We start from the raw sequence: 24,923 nt of genomic DNA on the forward strand, positions 1-24,923 counted from the left end.
CTGATACCATGTAAAAAGATTAGGGTTAGTTTCTCTCATTGAGAGACCCCTCTTTTATATTCATGTATTCTTACAACTAGGTCCTTACAACATTGACTAATTCACTTATGGTGTGTTTGGGAGTTCACTAAGGGAAGGGAAGGAAAGGTAAACAACAGGAAGAGAAGGGAAGGGAAGAGAATTGTAATATGTTGTTTGGGAGTTGAGTAAGGTGAGTGAAGGTGAAAGGAAGTAAATATATGTAAATTTACATAAATGACTTTATACTAATAACACATCAGCCCTTTTATTTGTTTTGATGAGGGTAAGAATGTCATTACACCCTTTTACCCTCTTTTACCCTCCTCTACCGCCCAAATCGGGGGGAAAGAAGTAATTTTGCCCTCCGTTCCCCTTCCTTCATCCTCTCTATCCTCCTTAAAAAAACTCCCAAACAAGGTGAAAGTTGTATTTCTCTTCCCCTCCCCCTCTCTACCCTCCATCCAAACAGGGCATTAGTATCTAAATAACTCAACGTAATTATATACAAGCGAAAGCCCAACAGGATGAGATAATGCCAGCGTTGATTTTATCCCCAGTTGCAGTGAGGGAAAAGTCACAGGACGAGGTTGGCTGTTTGTTGGCTGCGTACTTGCATCAGCTCGCGCTCGGGCCATCACGATTACGATCCAAACCCGATCCGATCTAAAATTGGAAACGAGATCGCTCGCTCAGGCGATGATCCAACAAAAATCGCCGCCCCACCTCTCTCTCTCGTCCCCGTCCAAATCCTGTTCAACTCAATCCGCACGCGATCAGTGACGTCCTCTCCGAAATCGATCACAACCCTTCACCAAACCCTAACTCTACCCTTCTCTCTGAACGAATCATCCCAGTTGGGTGCAGTGATGAGCGCTCTTCTTCTCTCTTTGAGAAGAAGAAGAAGAAGATGCTCGGATTCTCCACCGCGATGGCTTTCATGAAGCGTTGTTCCTTTTCTCTCTTTCCCTTCATCCTCCCTTCGATTCTTCTCTCTCTGTTGATTCGGGAATTGATTCGGTTTGATTTCGACATTTCGATGTTTGATTTAGTGAAGGAAGGGGTGGATGAGATGATAAAGTACATCGCCAACGAGCCCTCGGTGGGCCTTTACTACGTTCAGCAGCACGCACACTCTTCAATGCCCTATCTCCTCAACGTCAGGGTAAGCTCTCTCCAGATTATTTATTGGTCAAAAGCCAAGAAAGTTGTCATCTTTATTACGATTTTGTGGGTAATTGCTGACGAGTCTGTGGGTTTTCCGGATTCGTTAGCTGAGGCTTATGTTTCTGTTCTGATGCTTCTATTCTGCATGTTAAAGCTCGAAACTTGTTCGGCTGGGGTTCGATCCTCGTTAGTTTGTACTTTGTACTATTTGTAGACGAGTAGTCCCAAAAACGCTAGTCCCAACAAGTATTGCCTTTTCTCATCTTGCTTGTTCATTTCGGCAAATCTGGCCAGAGGTTGCAAATATAAGATTTTTGCTTCAAACATTATCTCGTAATGATATTCACAAAGCTTTATAAACTTTTTAGGTCTGAAAACATTGAACAATGTTGTCGGAGAATAAAGGATGCAGAAAGGTCAGAAGAGGTTTTCCTGTGGCAGTTAATAGGATAATGGTGAATTTAAAATTTCGTTGAGTGTTGACGAAAATGACCTTGCAGGCTATTAGTACTTGGATTAGGTATCAGTTAGAGGTCGTTGCCCATTTGTAATTTCATGGGATTAAATGGTGTCATCATCTGATATTGAAGACTACTTTATCCCAACATTTGAGGTTTTCCGTTTGCTTTATACGTAGAAGATGAGTTGTGTGTGGTTCCATTCAGCAGCAGTTAGTAAAGCTCACTGCTTTAATCATGTGCAGGCTAATGACTAATCCACTCCCTTTAAGTAACATTTTGTGACTAAACTTGGTTGATAAGGTTAGGTCTTTTGGAATCCTGCAAAGCTATGTCCTGACAAAGGTGACTGGATTGTTCATTGAATTGAGTAATAACTGGAAATTCTATCTAAGCCACATAATGACCTCCTGTTCTAAGTAACTATTGATTCCTCAGTGACAATAATCTCTCTTTCCTATCCAATCAACAGTCTATAACCACTCTTTTTCATGTTGCAGGCTATGGTTAAAATGTTTAGTAAGATTAACAGTTATCCAGGCTCATATTTCTCATAGCTGTAGGCTAGCTTCTTAAGAGGCTGAAGAGTTTATCTTACAATATAGCAGCTATTTAGTAAGCCATTTCTTAACAGGCTGAAGAGTTATCTTAAAATTTAGTAGCTATTTAATAAGCTATCTCTTAAGAGGCTGAAGAGTTTATCGTACAATGTAGCAGCTACTTAATAAGCTATTTTTTTAAAAAGCTGTAAATTTTAAGAGACACTTTCCTCTGGTATATATATCACAATTTAATTTTTCATTTTAGGACAAAGCTGTGGAGAAAATTCATGAGGTTACCCTTCATACTGAAGACATAGAGGATTCTATCTATGTGGTGAGATCAATGACCGAATGTGGCCTGCCTATAGCAGATGAGATGATCAAAGATATCAACAAATCTCTACATATCATGTCGGCATGCCAACCAAAAAGGGGGTAAGATTCACATTGTTGCCTTATTTTTCTTACTTTTTCCTTTCTTTTCCATAGAGAAGTGCAAACAGATTAAAAATTGGATCACTTTCTTATGATTGATGTCATCAATAAAGAGTCTGACGCTAAGTTGCATGGAAACGTGCACGAGTACTGGTACGGGTAGGGGACACGACAAAACTGTAAAATGTATTGTACGGGGACACAACTACATATATATATTGAATTAATAATGTACATGGGATAATTTTTTTCCCGCTTCATGTGTCATTAGAATTAAAATTCCGATCACATTCTTGGGTTTCTTTTATCATATTGATTATCGTGAACTGTAATTTGTAAACTACTCATTTTTTTACTAGACATCTAAATGACCCATTAACTATATAGTTGTGAACTTGAGTATCGACTGAAACGAACCCGACCAATATCTTATTAGTTTCAAAAGACTGATGTGAAGTGTAAGCTCTACGTCCAGGAAGTCTTTGACAATTGTTTTAAATTTACACATATATCGTATAATTGAGTACATGTTGTAATAAATGCATGCATATATTCAAGAAGTGTTCATAAAGTTTGGGTATGGGAAAGTGTCGAGTATGTGTCCGGTATGGGTACAACTTCATTATAGAAGTACCCGGGTAACATAGGTCTCACATGATTCGCTTAGCAAGGTATATACAATTTGTCTGCCCCATGTTGTAGTTTCATGTTATTTTGGAACAACTTCCACTCCTTGGCAATTAGGTAAATATTACCTTCTTTGCCTGTCTTAACTATAAGTCTATAACACTAAAAAGTATAATATATGTTATCGCTTCTACCATGGCGTAATCATCGTACTTTCATCATGATAATTCATAAATATGCGAATTTTGAAGCAGTTATGATTATTTGCTATTGGGTCGTATGGACGATAATATACAATATTGAAGTTTGCACAACTAGTTACAAAATGGTCGAAATGAACACAATGGACAAAAATCAAAGACTAGCCATGAAAACCATGAATTTTGAAGTACACATATTTATTTTCTCTTGGGTAGAAGAACAAAAATTGATAACAATCGTGGGTTATAGCCCATGAAAAACAATATTTTTGATGAAAGAAAATTTATTTCTATTAGGTCAAAACTAAAAAAATAGAAGAAAATTGAGTACATGTTGTAATAAATGCATGCATATATTCAAGAACTGTGCATGAAGTTTGGGTATGGGAAAGTGTCGGGTATGTGTCCGGTACAGGTACAACTTCATTATAGAAGTACCCGAGTATAATTACTTTCCATTGGGACAAGATGTACAAAAAATACCAAAATCGTGGAATATATAGCCTATGAAAATCGTGAATATTGAAGTTCACACATTGTTGGCGAAATGGTCGAAACAAGCAAAATAGACAAAAATCATGGACTATAGCTCACAAAAATCATGGAATTTGAACTGTGCATATTTTTTTTGGAAAACGAAAACCGACAATAATCGTGGATTATAGTTAATGCAAATTAATGAAAGAAAATGTTATTGCCACTAGATTGAAACAAGCAAAAATAGACTAAAATCGCGGGTTATAGCCCATGAATATTGCAAATTTTAACATATAATTATTTATCATTGAGACAACGAACAAAAATTGCCAAAATTCTAGGTAATAACCCACCAAAATTGGTGATTTTAAAGTAATCATAAATATACTACCATGCCAAATGAACAATTGCGAAAAAAATTCATTGGTTACAACCCATGGAAATTGCGAATATTGAAGTTTGCAGAATTAATTGGTAAATGTGTCAAAAAGAACAAAATGCACAATACTCATGGATTACAGCCCATGAAAATCATAAATTTTAAGTATGTTATTTATTTTCCATTCGGTTGGAACATGAAAATTAACAAAATCGCAGATAGCTCATTAAAATTGCATTTTTTGAATAAAGATCGAAATTTAAAAAATTAACAAAAATCATAGGTTGTAGCCCGTAAAATTCGCAAAATTGTGAAATAGTGGGTATTAGTTCATGAAAATCGTAAAGTTTAAAGTACACATAATTATTTGTCATTGGGTCAAAATAAATGAATTTTGATCAAAAAATTGTGTGTTGTAGCCTAAGAAATTACGAGTTTTGAAGTGCGCATTATTACTTGCCATAGGGATGAAATGAACAAAATTGTTAAAATCATGGGTTATAGCCTACGAAAATCGTGAATATTTAAGTTCACACAATTAATTGCTAAATAGTCAAAACGAACAAATGGACAAAAAACATGAATTACAGCCTATGAAAATCACGAATTATAAAGTAAGCATTTTTATTTTTCATTAGGTCCAAGAACAAGAACTGACCAAAATCATGGGTCTAAAAATCATGATTTTGAAGAAAGAAAATTTAGTTGCCATTTTTTCCAAACTAATGAAAATAGACTGAAATCATGAGTTATAATCCATAAAAATTGTGAAAGTTTATGTGCGCATGACTAAGTGCTATTTGTTCAAAACAAACAAAAATGAGCAAGTTTTGTGGGTATTTTAAAATTTGAAATATGCTTAGTTAATTGTTGTTGGGTCAAAATGAACTAAAAGGTGCATAAAATTGTGGGACATGAGCAATGAAAATCGTGAATTTTGAAGTATACGTATTTATTTTTCATAAGGTCTAAATGAACTAAATTATTAAAAAAATCATGGAGAATAACCCAAAATTGCGAATTTTGTAATATGTATAATTTGTTGCAATTAGGTCGAAATTGGCAAATTTGACAAGCTTTGTATGTTAAAACCTATGAAGATCGAGATATTTATGGTATGCATACCTATTGGCCATTGTGTTAAACAATAAAATTTGACAAGAATCGTTGGTTGCCCATAGAAATCACGATTTTGAATAAAGAAATCTTAATTACTATTTGATCAAAAGAAACAAAAATTGACAAAAATCATGGGTTAGCCTATTGGGTTGAAAAGAACAAAAATTAACAGAAAAAATTGTAGCTTAGCCTATCAAAACCATGTGTCATAACCTACCAAAATCTTTGAATTTTGTAGTATACATAATTAATTGTCATTGGATCGAATTAACAATAATGGACAAAAATCGTGGATATAGCCTATAAAAATGGCGAAAGTTGAAGTTCACACAGTTAATTGGTAAATGGACCAAACAAAAAGAATGGACAAAAATTATGGATTATAATCCATAAAATTCACAAATTTTGAAGTAAGCATATATATATTCCAATAGGTCAAAGACCGCAAACTAATTAAAAATCGTGGGTTATGACCCATGAAAATTGCAATTTTTTATGAAAGAAAGTTTAATTTCCATTTTATCGAAACTAAAAATGGACTAAAATATGGGTTAGCCTATGAAAATCACAAATTTTAAAATATGTATAATTACTCGACGTTAGGACAAATTGAAATAAATGTCCAAAATTGATGCTTATGACCAACCAAAATTGTGAATTTTGAAGCTTGCACATTGAATTGCTAAATGGTCGAAATGAACAAAATAGACAACAATCACGGATATTACAATTTTTTGTGAAAGAATTTAATTGACATTAGATCAAAACTAACAAAATAGACTAAAATTGAGGGGGTTTATAACCCATGAAACGCATCATTACTTGCCATTAGGATTAAATGAAACAAAAATTCCCAAAATCGTGAGTTTTAGCCCATTATACTCGTGATTTTTAAATAGTTATAATTAGGAGCCATTGAATGCAATGAATGATAATGGAGGAAAATTGAGGGATATAGTACATGAAAATCATAAATATTGAAGTTCGCACATTGAGTTACAAAATGGTCGAAACGAACAAAATGGACCATAGTCATGGACTACAACCCCATGAAAATCATGAATTTTGGAGTATGCATATTTATTTTCCATTTGGTTGAAGATCGAAAATTGAGGAAAATCTTGGATTATAGCTCATCAAAATCGTGATTTTTTGTTGGAAGAAATTTAACTGCTGTCAAGTCCAAACTAACAGAAATAGACTAAAATTGTGGATTATAGCCCATGAAAATTATGAATTTTGAAGTACCCATATTTATTTTCCATTTGGTTGAAGATCGAAAATTGAGGAAAATCTTGGATTATGCCCATGAAAATTGTGATCTTTTTGATGGAACAAAATCTAACCGCTGCCAAGTCCAAACTAACAAAAATAGACTAAAATTGTGGATTATAGCCCGTGACGATTGTGATTTTTGAAGTACGTATAATTTTTTGCCATAATTTCGTATTGGTCATAATTATTTGCCATTGGGTTGTACTTGTATGAATGATAATGGACAAAAATCATGAGTGCCCATGAAAATTGCTAAGATTGAAGTTTGCACAATTAGTTGTTAAATGGTAAAAACGAACAAAATGAGCAAAAATCATTGTGTGTAAAAATTGTGGACTGTTATTTGGGCACGCATACTTATTTTTCATTATGTCGAAAAATGAAAATTTATAAAATCGTGGGTCATAACCCATGAAAGTCGTGATTTTTGAAGAAAAATATAATTGCCCTTAGTTTAAAACTTACAAAAACAAATAAAGATCGTGAGTTATATAGCCCTTGAGAATAACGAATTTTGCAAAACATATAAATACTTGCCTTCGAGACGAAATGAACGAAAATTATCAAAACAACGAGTTGTAACCCAAAAAAATCGCGAACTGAAGTAGTCATAGTTAATTGTCATTAGGTCGAATGAACAATTATGGGTAGAATCGTGTGTTATAGCCTGTGAAAAGCGTAAATATGTACGTTTGCACAATTAATTGCTACACGTCGAAACAAAGATAATGGAAAAAAATCATGGACTATTATAGCCCATGAACTTGTGATATTTAAGGTATGCATACCTATTTGTTATTGTGTCAAATAACAAAAATTGAAAAAACATCGTTAGTTGTAATTCATAAAAATTAAAGATTTTGTAGACGCACATTTATTTTCCTTTAGGTTGAGGAATGGAATTGACGGAAATCGTTGGTTATAACCCACAAAAATCATGATTTCTAATGAAAGAAAATTTAATCGCCAATAGTTCGAAACTAGAAAAAATTGTTGAAAATTATGGGTTATAAGCTTATGAAAATCACAAATTTTAATGTATAATTACTTCTATTAAGATGAAATGAACAAAAATTGCCTAAAATTTGAGTTATAGCTCACCAAAATCGCGAACTTTGGAGTAATAATTATTTGCCATTGTGTCAAATGAACGATAACAAATAAAAATCGTGGGTTATGTTACACATGAAAATCACAAATATTGAAGATCGCATAATTTGCTGCTAAATGGGTGAAAGAAAATAATACAACAGTCATAAACTATAGTACATGAAAATTAGGAATTTCGAAGTACACATTTATTGTCCATTGAGCCGAACAATGAAAATTGAGAAAAATTGTTGGTTGTAGCCATGGAAATTGCAATTTCCGATATAACATAATTTAATTACTATATGGTCAAAATTAACGAAAATAGACTAAAATCGTGGATTAGATTGTAGAATGGAAAATCACGAATTTTGAAGTACATATAATTACTTGCCATTAGATGAAACGAAATTTTTTTGCCAAATTCATTGGTTATAAACCGCCAAAATGACGAATTTTGAAGAAGTCAGTTATTTACCATTTGGTCGTGTAAATGATAATGAACAAAAGTCATGGGTCATAACCTATGAAAATTACGAATATTGAAATTCGCACAATTAGCAGCTAAATGGTCAAAACGAACAAAATGAACAAAAAATATTAACCATAGTTCATGAAAGTTAATAATTGTTTATCATGCATATCTATTTTCCAGTCGGTCGAAGAACGATAATTGGCAAAAATTTTAGATTATTACTCACGATTTTTTTATGAAAGAAAATCTAACTGCCATTAGTTCAAAACTAATTAATATAGACACAAGTCATGGGTTATATAGTATAAGAAAATCACGAATTTTGAAGTATGCTTAATTATTTCCCATTGGATTGAAATGAACGAAAATTGACGAAGTTTGTAGGTTATAGCTCGAGAAAATAGCGTTTTTTCAAAGTAGGTGTAATTAGTTGCTATTTGTAGTTTCGTACAAACAATCAAAAAATACCGAAGTCATGGTTATAACCCATCAAATAATGAATGTTGAAGTAGTCATAATTAATTTGCATTGGGTTGAATGAACGATAACGTACGAAAATCATGGGTTAGTTCATAAAAATTATGAATATTGAAGTTTGCACGATTACTTGCTAAATGGTCAAAACAACATGAAAACTGTGAATATTGAAGTTCATACAGTTACTTGCTAAATGAACAAAATGGGAAAAAAAATCATGGAATATAGATCCTGAAAATCTTGAACTTTGATGTACGTGTATTTATTTTCTGTTAGGTCTACGAACGATGATGGACCAAAATTATTGGACCATGTAAATCGTGATCTTTGATGAAAGAAAATTTAGTTGCTGTTGGACAAAACTAGCGAAAATAAATATAAAAAGACCTCGGGTTATAGCTCATGAAAATCACGAATTTTGAAATGCATATAACTACTTGCAATTAAGATGAAACAAATAAAATTGACCACAATCGTGGTATTACACCAAAATCATAAATTTAGAATTAGTCATGTTTGCTATTGGGTCGAATGAAAGATGATGGAAAAAATCATGGTTCCATAAAAATCACAAATTTCAAAGTACGCATGTGTATTATCGGTAAGTCGAAGAGTGAAAATTGAGAAAAACCGTGGGTTGTAGTCCATGAAAATCGCAATTTTTGATGAAAGAAAAATTTAATTTCTTTTTGGCCGAAAATAATGAAAGTTGACTAAAATCGTGGACTGTAGCCCATGATAATCGTGATTTTTAAAGTACGTATAATTACTTGCTATTGGAATGAAACTAAAAAATCGTCAAAACTGTGAGTTATAAACCAAAAAAGTCAGTAATTTGTAAATAGTCATAATTATTTGCCATTCTGTTGTATAAACAACAGTGGATAGATTTCGTGAGTTAAATAGCCAATGAATATTGCGAATATTTCTCACTATAAGTTGGTAAATTGTTGAAACGAGCGAAACAAACAAAAATAGTGGACTACATGTAACCGTGAAAATTAAGGATTTTTGTGGTGTTTGTATTTATTTTCAACTGGGTTGAAAAAAAATTGACAAAATTATGAGCTATAATAACCCATGAAAATCATGATTTTTGATGAATTATTAGTCCTTACTTTGAAGCTAACAAAATTTGCTAAAATTGTTGGTTATACCCACGAAAAATCGCGAATTTTGAGTTAAAATATCATTTGGTCTAATGAACGATAATAAAAAAATCGTAGGTCATAGCCTATGAAAATCACAAATTTGTAAGTGTGCATAAATAATTGCTAAATGGTTGACACACAAAATGGACAAATCCATGGACTATATGCATTAGGTCGGAGAGCTGAAATTGATAAACATGTGATATATGGCCCACAAAAATCACACATTTTATGAAAGAAAATTTATATCATGTTAAAACTAACTAAAATAGACTAAAATAGTGGGTTGTGCATTATGAAAACGTTAATTTTTGAAATAAAATCCGTGGGTTATAACCCACAGAAATCACGAAGTTTGATGTAGTCATAATTATTTGACATTGGGTCATATGAAAGATAATAGACAAAAATTGTGTAGTTTCACATGAAAATTTTGACTATTAAAGTTCGCACAATTAGTTGCTGAATGGATGAAATGATTATTTTAAATATTGGATATCCGGAAAATACTAGATGGCCAGAATCCATATCAGACATATTAACAGATACATCGGTTATGGTGGGGATACGTTGCCCAAAAATCTCCAAAAGCCATAAAGGATATTAAAACCATATTGTTTTGTGGCAAGCCTTATAACAAGATATATTAGCTGATATATTGACTATATCGGCGATATTTTAAAAAATGGACGAAACAAATAAAAATCGTGAATTGTGTTCATGGAACTTAGGGATTTTCAACCATGTATATTAAGTTTCCATTACGTTGAAAAACTAAAATTGGAGAAAGCCATAAGTTATAATCCATAAAAATCACAATTTTTCATGAATTGGTTGCCATTAGTTTGAAACTAATAAAAATAGCCTATAAAAGTTGTGATTTTGAAGTACGTATAGTTGCCATTGGGACGAAACATATAAAAATTGGAAAGATTGTTGGCTAAGTTGCTTGGAAACGGGTTCAGGAGGTACTAGTGTGTTGGCGAGTACGGGTTCTTGAAAATTTGTGAAATGTAGGGTATGGCTGCATATATAAATCAAAATTGATAATTACATGAGATTATTATCATTTTTCAGTTTTATGTGCTATTTGAATTTAAGTTCCTATCATATTTAAAGTTTTTTTTAATTATGTTGATTGTTATAAGTTGGAAACTGCTCATATTTTAACTAGACGTTCAAATCACCCCTTTGATCATGGTTTTTCTTGGATATAGGCTAAAACAACATTGACCGATGTTTAACAGAGTTTCAGAAATGGTCAGAAGTGTAACATATGCGTCCAAGAAATATATGCAGGTATTTAAATTAAAACGTATATCATATAATTGAGTACATGTTTGACTAAGTGCATGCATATATCCCATGAGTGTCCATAAAGTTTGGGTACAGATACGTGTTGGGTAGGAGATTGGCTTCACGATAGAAGTGCCCGGGTAACTTAGATTATCTGTTATAAGCCACCAAAATCATGAATTTTAAAGTAGCCATAATTATTTGCAATTGTGTTGTATGAATGATAACGAACAAAAACCATGTGTTGCGAATATTGAAGATCACATAATTAGTTGCTAAATGGTCGAAATGAACAAAATGAGCAAACATTATGGACTATTGCTCATGAAAATTAAGAATTTGTAAGCACACATCCATTTTCCATTAGGTCGAAGAACAAAAATTATGAAAATTTTTGGGTTATGACCCATGAAAATTGCGATTTTTGATGAAAGAATATTTAATTACCATTAGTTCAAAATTAAGAAAAATAAGCGAAAGTCATGAGTTATATAACCAATGAAAATTGTGAATTTGAAAACGAATAGTTACTTGCCATTAGGAAGAAAATGAACAAAAATTTGCAAAATCTTAGGTTATAATCAACGAAAATTGCAAATTTTAAAGTAGTCATAATTAATTGTCATTTGGTTGAATGAATGATGATGGACAAAATTGTGGGTTATAGCCTATAAAAATCGCGAATATGTAAGTTTGCATAATTAATTGCTAAATTGCAAAATGAACAAAATAGAGAAAAATTATGGGCTAGTTTATGAAAATCATGAATTTTAAAGTATGCATATTTATTTTCAACTGAGTCAGCAAATGCAAATTGAGAAAAAAATTGGGTTTTAACCATGAAAATCATGATTTTTTATGAAAGAAAATTTAATGATCAGCAGGTTGAAACTAACAAAAATAGAATATAATTGTGGGCTATAGCTTGTGGAAATCGCGAATTTTGAAGGATGTATAATTATGTGCTATTGTGACGAAACAAACAAAAATTGCCAAAATCTTGAGTTATAACCCACTGAAATCATGAATTTTGTAGTAATAAATAATTGCCATAGAGCTGAATGAACGATAGTGGACAATAATCGAGGTTTGCAGCCTATGAAAGTCACAAATATTGACGTCACAATTAATTGGTAAAATGGTGGAAATGAACAAAATGGAAAAAAACATGGATTATAGCCTATGAAAATCATGAATTTTGAAGTACACATTTATTTTTAATTGGACCGAAGAAGAAAATTTAACGAAAATTATAGATAGCTCATGAAAATCATTACTTTTAAAGAAAGAAAACTTATTTGTGAATGTATATATAATTACTTGCAATTAGGACGAAATAAGAAAAAATTGGCAAAATTTTTGAGTTATAACCCACCATAATCACGAATTTTCAAGTAGTCATAATTATTTGCCATTAGGTCCTGTGAATGATAATAGACAAAAATCTTGGGTTATAGCCTATTAATATTGCAAAATGAAGTTAGCTCAACAAGCTTCTAAATGGTCGAAACGAACAAAATGAACAAAAAGTCATAGACTATGGCTAAAAGTTAAAGATTTTTAGACAAATTTATTTTCTAGTGGGTTAAAGAACAAAATTGATAAAAGTTATGGGTTATACCCCCATCAAATATGCAATTTTTGATAAATTAATTGTGATAGTTCAAAACGAATAAAAGTAGACAAAAATCATGGGTCATAGCTCATGAAAATCACAACTTTGATAATAAAATTTAATTGCTATCAGCTCAAACCTAACAAAAATTGACAAATTGTGTGCTATAGTTCATAAAACTTGTGTTTTTTATGATAGAATATTTAATTTTCATTAGATCAAAACTAACAAAAATGGACTAAAATTTGTGATTTTTGATAAATTGATTGTCACTAGTTAAAAACTAATAAAAGTAGACAAAAATCATGGGTCATAGCTCATGAAGATCGCAAATTTTGATAAAAAATTTAATTGCTATCAGGATAAAACTAACAAAAATCGACAAATTGTGTGTTATAATCCATGAAAATCGTGTTTTTATGACAGAACATTTAATTGTCATTAGATTAAAACTAACAAACATAGACTAAAATCGTGAATTATAGACCATGAAGACAATTTTTTGAAGTACATATAATTATTTGCTATTGAGACGAAATAAAAAATTGACCAAAATCATGGGTCGTAAGACACCAAAAATTGCGAATTTTGAAGTAGTTATAAATAAAATTGTCGTTGGGTCATATAAACGGTAATGTAAAAAAATTAGGTTGTAGCCTATGAAAATCTCGAATATTTGAGTTAGCTCAATTAGTTGCTAAATGGTCAAAATGAACAAAAGTTATGTATAGAAGTCCATGAAAATTAAGGAATTTTAGGCACACATTTTTTATTTTTTCATTAATGACTTCTAGGCGCACATTTTTATTTTGAGAAGGTTGATGGAGAATTATAGGAAAAAAAAGAAACGATCTACAAATGATTTTTATTAACCTAGAAAAAGCTTATGATAGATTACCTAGGGAGATAATGTGATGAGTTTTAGAAAAATATGTATCTAGTTTATATATTGATGTGATTAAATATATGTATGATAGAGTAACAACTAAAGTAAGAACTAATGAAGGAGAAACTAAGTCATTTCCTATAACACAGGTTTACATCAAGGATCAGCCTTAAGCTCTTTATCTTTTTGCGTTACTTATGGACCAACTTACTAGATATATTCAGGATGAAGTGTCATGATATATGTTATTTGCTAATGATATAGTATTAGTTGACGAGACTAGAACATTTATAATTTCTGAAGTAGAAAGGTGGAAGCAAGCTTTTGAAACTAAACGTTTTAAAATTAGTAAAACAAACACAGAATACATGGAATGCATTTTTAGTAAAACTAAAAAGAGAGTTTATAGTACATATTGATGGCCAAGAGATAGCTAAAAGTAATCAATTTCGTTAGTTAGGATCAATTATTCGACATGATGGTGAGATTGAGGATGGTGTTGTCAATCGAATAAAATCGGGATGGTTAAAATAGAGGAGTGTTTCGGGAATCTTGTGTGATCGTAGAATACCCATGAGACAAAGGAAAATTTTATAAAACAATTATAAGACCAACAATGTTTTATGGTTGGGAATGTTGGGAATTAAAAAAACATGTGCAAAAAAAGAGTGTAGTAGAAATAGAATATTGACGAAGTTTAGCAGGTATACACTAAAAGATAGGATAAGAAATGAATGCATCCGTAATAAATTTGAGGTTGTTCCTATTGAGGATAAAATGAGAGAATAAATTAAGGTGGTATGGTTATGTACAACGTAGACCTTTTAGTGCACCGGCTAGGAAAATTGATGATATTATAGTTAATGGAGTAAAGAGATCTAGAGGTAGACCTAAAAAGAACTTGGTTTGAAGCAATCAAGAATGATATGATTATGCTTAGCTTAAGAAAGGAGATGACCTATAATAAAGTGGAATGAAAGAATAAGATTCATGTAATGGACCCCAAACATTTGAGATAGAGGTTTTGTTGTTGTCATTAAGCCGAAGAATGAGAATTGACAAATCGTTGGTTATAGGGTTATAACCAATAAAAATGTAGATTCTGATGATTTTTTTTTAATTTTCATTAGTTCAAAACTAACAATAGATGAAAATGGTGAGTTACAACTAGGGGTGCAAACGGTTCGAATACGACTCATATATGAGGCTTATCGTATCCATATCCCTTTGCCAATCACAGAAAAGGATATGGATACGGGTATGCCTCAGTAAGGAAAACTTATGTTCATATGCGCTTAAATAGGATATGGTTACAGATTTACATGCGGATATATGTGTGGGTATATATGCGAATACAAAATGTGTATGAGAAAATGAAGCAATATAAATAAATATAGTTCGTATGGTTCAAAAGAGTTCATTAATATGTTTATTATATTTGAAAAGGTCAGATTTGATCTCTTGGTCATCAAAGTTAGTCTCAAATTTATTAATCTAAGGATTGAAGCAATTGCAATTATATGATCAACATATATTCAGATATATTAGATATGGATCTGAGTATTACACTACATGACCATACCAGTAACTATATCCTATCACTTATAAATTTGAGTAATCACATTTGTATCCTAGCTGATATGGTTACTTACATGTCCGTGGATACGGATGTAGTTTTGCACCCTTAATAGCCTGTTAAAGTTGCTATTGAAACAAAATTGAAAATATTATCAAAATTGTTAGTTATAACCCATCCAAATTGTGAATTGTGAGATCTTAAATGTCGAAGAGGGATCTCACATTTAGTCATGATAGACGCCCATAGATTTTCCCTTCTCTTAAGTCATGTTCAACATTTTAGATACTCTCTTCTAATTGCTCTTTCTACGGTCTTTCTTTTTCTCATTCATTTTTCCAAAAAACTGGGGAGAGTTTGGCCAATTCGGGGGAGATGGGAATGAAGGATGAAAAGAACAAAAATTGTGATTTTTGAAGTACATATAATTCCTTGCCATCAAGACAACATGAACAAAAATTGCTAAAATCAAGAGATAACCCACCAAAATTGGGAATTTTGAAGTAGTCCTAATTATTTACCTTTAGGCTGTATGATTTATAATGGACAAGAATCATGAGTTATAGTTCAGGAAAATTGTGAATATTGACGTTTGCTCAATTAGTTGCTAAATGATCAAACAAACAAAATAAATTAAAATCATGGACGAATTTTTTAAGCACACATATCTTTTTTCCGTCAGGTCGAAGAACAAAAATTGACAAATTTTGGGTTATAACCCATGAAAATGGTTATTTTAAATGAAAGAAAATTTAGTTGTCATTAGTTTGAAACTAACAAAAATTGACGAAAATTATGGGTTATGTAACCGAAGAAAATTACAAATTTTGAAGTACGCATAATTACTTAATATTGAATTAAAATGAATGAAAATTTACAAAGTTTGTGAAGTATAGCTCGAGAAAATCACAGTTTTTCAAGTATGTATTATTACCTATGATTGGTATAAACAAAAAAATTTTATCAAAATCATTGGTTATAACCCATCAAAATCGCGAGTTTTAAATAGTCATAATTAATTATTATTGGGTTGAATGAATAATAATAGACAAATCGTGGGCTACGGCCCATGAAAATCTAAATACCGAAGTTTGCAAAATTAATTGCTAAATGGTCAAAATGAACAAAATAGACAAGTTGTGGACTGTAGCTCATGGAAATCACAATTTCAAAATATGCTAATTTACTTTCCATTGGGTCTAGAACAAAAATTAACCAAAATTGAAGGCCCATGAAAATCTCCATTTTATGAAAGGGAGTTTAATTACCACTTGGTTAGAACAAAACGAAACAAATGAAAATCATGATGTTTCAAGTATATAAACTTATTTGTCATTGGGGCGAAAAGAGGCCCATGGAAATTGTGAACATGTAAGTTTGCACAATAAATTCATATATAGTCAAAACCAACAAAATGGGAAAAAAAATCATTGAATATTGTCCATGAAAATCATGAACTTTTACCATTGGGTTAAAGAAAAAAAAAGAAAAATTACTTGCCATAAAAATTGTAAATTTTGATTAAAATTATGTATTATAGCCCATGAAAATCACGAACTATGAAATATTCGTATGATTACTTGTCATTGAGATAAAATGAAAAATGGTGAAATTGTGGGTTATAGCCCCAGAAAATCGCAAATTTTGAAGTAGTCATAATTATTTGCTATTAGATTATATGAACAATAATGGACAAATTTTGTGGGTTATACAGCCCATACAAATTGCGAATATTTCAAGTAATTAGTTGCTAAACGGTTGAAATGCACAAAATAGGCAAAAATCATAGGCAAATAGCCCATAAATTAAGATTTTTAGGCATGCATATTTATTTTCCATTAGGTCGAAGAATGGAAATTGACAAAAGTCATGGATTATAACCCATGCTATGATTTTTGATGTATCAATTGTTATTAGTTAGAAACTTACATAGACGAAAATCTGGGGTCATAACCTATAAAAACTTTAAAATTTTAAGTATGTATAATTATTTTTCATTGGATCGAACTAAACAAAAATATCCATAATTGTCGGTTACCTATGAAAATTGGGAATTTTGAAGTGGTTATATTTAATTGCCATTTGGTCGAATGAATGATAATGGACAAATATCATGGTTATAGCCCCATGAAAATGGCAAGTATGTAAGTTCACATAATTTATTTTCAAATGGTCAAAATGAACAAAATCGAAAAAAATCATGGGCTATAGCCCATGAAAATTATAAAATTTGAAGTAAACATACTTATTTTGCATTAGGTTGAAGAACGAACATTGCTTAAAATTATGATTTATAGCCCATGAAAATTGTTTTTTTTTATGAAAGAAAATTTAATTTCTATCAGGTCTAGCAAAAATGGACTAAAATAGTGGGGGGTTATAGATCATCAAAATCACGATTTTTGAAGTATATATAATAATCTGCTATTGGGACAAAACGAGAAAAAATTGAAAAAATTGTGGGTATAACCCACCAAAATCGAGAATTTTTAACTAGTCATAGTTATTTGTTATTAGGTCATATGAACAATGATGGACATAAACCTTGGATTATAGCATATAAAAATTGCGAATATTGAATTTCTATGATTAGTTGCTAAATGGTCAAAACGAACAAAATGAACGAAAATTATGAACTTTAGTCCATGAAACTTAAGGATTTTGAAGTATGCATATTAACTCTGTATTAGGTCGGAGAAGGAAAATTGTCAAAAATTGTAAAATATAACCCACTAAAATCGTGATATTTGATGAATTAATTGCTATAATTTGAAACTAATGAAAGTAACCCATGAAATGAAAGTACCCTAATGCCGCTAGGAAGGAACCCTAGAGGGGTGAATAGGGTTTATGCTAATCTAATCCGATTTATGCCAATTAAAAACTAATTAACAAATATCCTAGCAAGTATGATATATAACAAGATATATATGTAAGGATATACAAATATAAACAAGGGTGAAACAATATAGTGGACAATATAAACAAGCAATTGACGAAGGCGATATAAACAATAAGCACGAATATAAATGAACGCCAAAGCAATCACAAACAAAAGATATGTTCACGAGGTTCGGTCCGCCTGACCTACGTCACCGCTCCTCACCTCGAGGAGATCTCCACTATCACAACCGGGTTTTCTACGCTCACCCGAACAACGTTTACACCTCACAATTCGGTTTTCTAGTTCACCGAAAACTTTACAATCACTCACAATGTAACTACACTATCACCTCAAGTGTTGGTCTCTAGCCCGTGTCTCCCTCAAGTGTTAGGAATTATAACCTCTCTCTAGGTATTATCACCTACCCCACTCCTCTTGGGACAACCTCGTCTCTCACCACACACTCCTCTTGCTGTACTAGTGTAATACAAGGTGATCCTCACAATTAAAGCTCACAATACAAGATTTGTTCTCTAATACAAGGCGAGAACTCAATTAAGCACAACTCTAAGTCACAAACCACACAACCCAAAATTATACTATGAATGTAAATACAATAAGCTCAATAGGTTGTGTGTGAACAAAGAGATAAAACAATATAAACTCAATATGAAATCTAGCTTATGAAATTAAGAACAAACTTATAAAATGCTAGAATTGAGTTTAAGAAAACTTCTCTATAGATGACAAGAGAGAGGGAGAAGAATGAATGCTCAAACACCAAGGATGATCTTCATTTGCTCTTGTGAAATTTGCTCCACAAACCAAACTCTTGTAAATGCTTAAAAGCTTTTTAAACAAACACTAAACCCTTAAACAAAACTTGTAAACCTCTTAAAAACTTTTCTCTTGTTAGGTGGGAGAGGTAAATGCAATAAGGTATTTATAACAACCCAAGACATCAGCCAAAACCCCCACAAATCAAACTCTTGTAAATGCTTAAAAGCTTTTTAAACAAACACTAAACCCTTAAACAAAACTTGTAAACCTCTTAAAAACTTTTCTCTTGTTAGGTGGGAGAGGTAAATGCAATAAGGTATTTATAACAACCCAAGACATCAGCCAAAACCCCAAGGAAATGACCAAAAACCCACACAAAAACAGATCTGGAAAATAACCGTTACTGTTCAACGGTCATATTAATAAGTCGACTTGCATTCGACTTAGTATAAGTCGACTTAAAAATTCACATGAGTCGACTTTCCAGATAAAAATAACACATAAAAATCAGCACATAAGTCGACTTGGAAAATGACATAAGTCGACTTGGTCTAAGTCGACTTAACAGTTCGAATAAGTCGACTTGGCAGAGAGTTTTTGCACATTCTAGAGCATTTCATAAGTCGACTTATCAACTCTGATAAGTCGACTTATAAACGTGCACAGGCACTGTACATGCTGAAAATTTGATTTTAAAGGTGCCTTTAAAAATAATAAATAAATTCCAAAAATTATAAAACTGTGGGAAATCATTGTAAACATGTAAATGAACATGTTACAAAAAGAATTTTTAGAATTACACTTCCCAAAAGTGAAAACTCATTATTTTTCAAATATGTCCAAAAACATGAAAAGTAAACATACATGTTTTTTGACATTTGACATAAACCATGTTTTGAAACTTTGTAAAATGAATTTATAGACTTGATAAAAAGTATAAACTATATTTGTTAAGTCTATAAACCATATAAACCAAAAACACAATATTTTTCCAAAAGCAATAGAATATGAAACATATAAAAGTATATATGAAGATATATATTATTTCATATCCATATAGCTAAACCAAAACATATATGTATATATATAACTATATATATATAAAAAACAAAACGTGTATGTGTGTATATAATTGAGCTTAAAGTACTAACACACATAATATAAAACCTAAACTAAATTACCCAAGCTTGATGATCTTCAACGAAGCTCTATCTTGGTACACTTGCGGATGAAGCTTGACTTGGATCTTTAACATGAATTGCAAGGCTTCAACCACTACTCCGCCAACCTCCATTGGATATGATCGTGAATACGCAATTCCATCCATCCTCCAACATATTGTTTGTCTAGAATACCTAATAAGAAACATAAACACTAGACAAACAATATTAGGAATTGTTTGTAATCATCAAAACAAGATTAGAAGATATAGGCTCATAACATGAGACCTAACATGAAAATCGCAAATTATGAAGTATGGATAGTTATTTGCCATTGGTATGAAATGAGCAATATTTGCCAAAATCATAGCCCACCAAAATCCCGTATTTTAAAGTAGTAATTTTTTTTCTCATTTAGTCGTATAAATGAAAATCTCCATTTTATGAAAGGGAGTTCAATTACCACTTGGTTAGAACAAAACGAAACAAATGAAAATCATGATGTTTCAAGTATGTAAACTTATTTGTCATTGGGGCGAAAAGAGGCCCATGAAAATTGTGAACATGTAAGTTTGCACAATAAATTCATATATAGTCAAAACCAACAAAATGGAAAAAAAATCATTGAATATTGTCCATGAAAATCATGAACTTTTACCATTGGGTCAAAGAAAAAAAAGAAAAATTACTTGCCATGAAAATTGTAAATTTTGATTAAAATTATGTATTATAGCCCATGAAAATCACGAACTACGAAATATTCGTATGATTACTTGCCATTGAGATAAAATGAAAAAATGGTGAAATTGTGGGTTATATAGCTAGGGGTGTTATCGGAGCGGATACGGTTCAGATATGACACTTATCATATCTAAACGGATATGGATACGGATACGGATCATCTTCGGTAAGAAAAAAACATTAACCATATCCATACTTATTGAAAACGGATACAGATCAGATATTTGAGAATCGGATCGGATATGATCACGGATATAAACGGATATTCGACAAATAGATATGAAAACAGTTATTCTATGCAAATCAGATGTCTGCCTAACTCTCCTAATGATTTTATAAAACAGTTATTCCATGCAAATCAGAAAATACAAAAAACTTGTTAATGAACTATCATGATGTCACCAGCCTTTATTCTATGATCGACGGTGATAATAGATATGAAAGCATGTTCTGGAAACATGATATCAAAGAAATAAAATACAGAATCAATTTTATTATTTAAATAATTTCCTCCATTAGTTAACAAGAAACTAAATGAAATGAAACATATAAAACTTTCTGAGAATAGTTTCTGAGAATAGATTGTAAACAGAACAGGCAGACACAACCACAAGTCCGAAGACAGTTACAGAAATGTAATATAAATCTTTCTGAAATCTACTCAAATTCCCAAAATTTCATCTGATAAATGTCCAACTTTTACACAGTGGAGTGGCATTAGCTGCACTAGCAATCCTCGACCACAGATCAGCACATTCCTTTCTGAATGACCCAATGATGGCAGAACCTGCAATGAATTAACATGACACAAATTACATCGGAAATTAGTTAAAAGATAAAGTATCTTTCTCGAAAAAAATAAAATAAAAGATAAAGGATTAACATCTTATAAATACACAAGATCAATTTACCAGATTGGTTATATGAAGCTTGTTGCTTTAGATGTTGTGGAGCTAAGGTGCTGAACACATTGTGTTCCATAATCACTAATTTATGGCAGCAACAACTTGTGAGAAATGTAACAAAAAGGAATGTCATAGAAATGGTTCTGCCACAACAAGATACAGGAAATTATTCTGCCTTGACAGTTATTTGAAAGCATGTGTTTATGAAAGCATGTATTTCACATGGTCAACTCTCCACTCCCGACCCACAATATTTGAATTCAACATAATGCAACCTTATCAAGGCTTCAAACAACAAGATACAGGAAATTATTCCCCATTATCACATGGTCAGCTCAGCTATAAGGCGCAGTTTAAAGTTTAAAGGAACAAGCTTGGATTTCAAGTAACATAAGCATAGCGGTATCAATTGTTTCCATAATAAATGCTAACGTAAATCAAATATTTTCCCAAATCAAAGCTAAATGAAATAACTTTACTGATTTGAGGGCCTAATTTCAAAATATTAAAGCTTTTAAGGGACCAATAATGAAAACCCAACTATACACTATACCATTTCCTTTGTCGACGATGAACTTGGGATCTGACAGCGAAGATGAACTTGGGATCTGATGCTGGACGAGGATCTGACGACGAAGATGAACTTGGGATCTGACGGCGCCTGGACGAGGATGATGACACCTAGGCGAACGGCGCAGGATCTGACAAATTTGATGGCGCCTGGACGAGGATGACGACGCCTGGATGAGGATGAGGCACCTAGACCTATGAAGCACGGACACACATAACATGAAGCCGTGTCATGTCGTGTCCGTGTCGGACACACGTGTTGAACACACGTATCCTATGTATTTTTTAGGATTTGCCTCGTGTCGGCGTGTCGGATGGCCGTGTCAGATCCGTGTCCGTGCTACATAGACCTAGACGAAGACGACGAAGATGAGGATATGATGAATTTGACGAGGATTTGACGAGGGAGGCTGGAAATTTTAGTGGGGGCTGGAGGCGGAATGGAATGGGAGCTGGAGAGGCGCTACTCGCTAGGGTTACAACTTACTGGAATGGGAGCTGGAGAGGCGCTACTCGCTAGGGTTACAACTTACAAACGGGTTTGGGTTAGCGGTTACGGATTGTAAACTTGTAATTGTAACTTTAGGACACGAATCATTATTACATTTGCGGATATCCGTATCCACAACCCTCATATCCGTTTCCGAATCCGTATCCGAAAAAAATCCGAAACCATATCCGTATCCGTTACCGTATCTGTCCGGTTTTAAAATTTGCTTACAATATCCGCAGCCGCAGCCGCAGCAGACGGAGTCCTCGATGTCGAATGGGCCACCAGAGACGTCGTAGAAGATGAGGGCGACGAGGGGGAGGATGGTTAGCTTGGGCCGAGAGGTCGGGGATGACGATGACGACGGGTGCGGGTAAAGAAAACGAAATGCACAAGTCTGTTAGTCTCGTGCAATTCGAAAACCTCTTCCGTAGCAAAACCGACTTTTTTCATCTGAAAAGGGTTGGTTTTGCTAAATTTTTTCAGAGAAGGTCAATTTTGCTATATAAATTTGAAAAATGGGTGGTTTCAAAAAATTTTAAAACTGTGCAACCAAACACCCCCTTAGGTCGGAGAAGGAAAATTGTCAAAAATTGTAAAATATAACCCATTAAAATTGTGATATTTGATGAATTAATTTCTATCAATTTGAAACTAACGAAAGCCCATGAAAATCGTAAATTTTGAAGTACAGATAGTTATTTGCTATTGGTATGAAATGAGCAAGATTTTCCAAAATCGTGGGTTATAACCCACCAAAATCCCGAATTTGAAAGTAGTAGTAATTTTTTGTCATTCGATCATATAAATGATAATGGAAAAAAATCATGGGTAAGGCATTGATAATTGTGCACATTGAAGTTTGTACACTTAGTTGCTAATGGTCAAAACAAACAAAATGAACATAAATTATGGACTATAGCTCATGAAAGTCGAAGATTTATAGGCACACATCTATTCTCCTCCATTTGGCTGAAGAATGTAAATTGACAAAGATTTTGGGTTATAACCTGTGAAAAGAGCAATATTAAAAGAACATTTAATTGCCATTAGTCCAAAACTAACAAAAATAGCAGGAAATTGTGGGTTATGTAGCCAATGAAAATTGAGAAATTTTAAAGTAAATATAGTTACTTGCTATTAGGATGAAATGAACAAAAGTTTTCAAAATCATGGGTTATAACCAACAAAAATTGTGAAGTTTGAACTAGTCATGAATAGTTGTCATTTAGTAGAATGAACGATGATGGACAAACCCACGAAAATCGCAAATTGAAGTAATCATAATTAATTGTCATTTGGTTGAATAAACAATAATGGCTAAAAATTGTAGGTTAGCCCTTGAAAATCGCGAATATGTAAATTAGCACAGATAATTGTTAAATGGTCGAAATGAACAATATGGACAAAAGTCATGGACTAGCCCATGAAAGTCACGAAGTTTAAATATGCGTATTTATTTTGCATTGGTTCGAAGAATGAAAATTGATAAAAAACATGGTTCATAGCCCACAAAAATTGCATGTTTTATGTGAGAAAATTTAATTTCTATGATCTTGAAACTAACTAAAATATATTAAAATAATGGGTTATAGACCATGAAAATCGTGAATTTGTAAGTAAATATTGTTACTTGTCATTGTGATGAAGCGAACAAAATTGTAAAAATTGTGGGTTATATAACACACAAAAATCGTGGATTTTGAGTAGTCATAATTATTTGTCATTGGGTTGTATGAACAATAATAGAGAGAAATCTTGGATTATATAGCCCATGATAATTTTGTGAATTGAAGTTCGCACAATTAGTTGCTAAATGTAGCTCTTTCATAAGTATTTGTACCTGATCTTCGATCACTTTGTTACTTATGCCCATGATGATTTTGTGAATATTAAAGTTCGAATAGGTTCAGTTGCTAAATGTCGCTCTTTCATAAGTATTAGTACCTGATCTTCAATCACTTTGTTACTTACGCCTAGATGCATGTAAAATTTGTTAAATTCACTAGTATCCCAATGCACACAATGCGTGCATGACACATAACTTGGAATTCTTAGAAGAATTGTCAAGAGGATGAATGCTTCATTAGATTTTTTTTTCTATTATTTCCTAGTGTGAGGACATTTCTGT

At 32.2% G+C, this 24,923-nt stretch overlaps 1 protein-coding gene across 1 annotated transcript in view; it reads left to right on the forward strand.

Annotated features, from left to right (window-relative positions):
• The window catches only part of LOC109819586, a gene marked incomplete at its 3' end in the record, with an annotated part of 24,521 nt that continues 621 nt past the window's right edge, over positions 1,024-24,923 (forward strand). Inside the window, exons 1-2 of the mRNA XM_020385352.1 lie at positions 1,024-1,183; positions 2,451-2,620. Of these exons, the coding sequence (XP_020240941.1) occupies positions 1,058-1,183; positions 2,451-2,620 (296 nt within the window). The remainder of the gene's footprint in view (positions 1,184-2,450; positions 2,621-24,923) is intronic.

This window comes from Asparagus officinalis, chromosome 8 (assembly GCF_001876935.1).
Source record: "Asparagus officinalis chromosome 8, Aspof.V1, whole genome shotgun sequence".
Taxonomy (NCBI): domain Eukaryota; kingdom Viridiplantae; phylum Streptophyta; class Magnoliopsida; order Asparagales; family Asparagaceae; genus Asparagus; species Asparagus officinalis.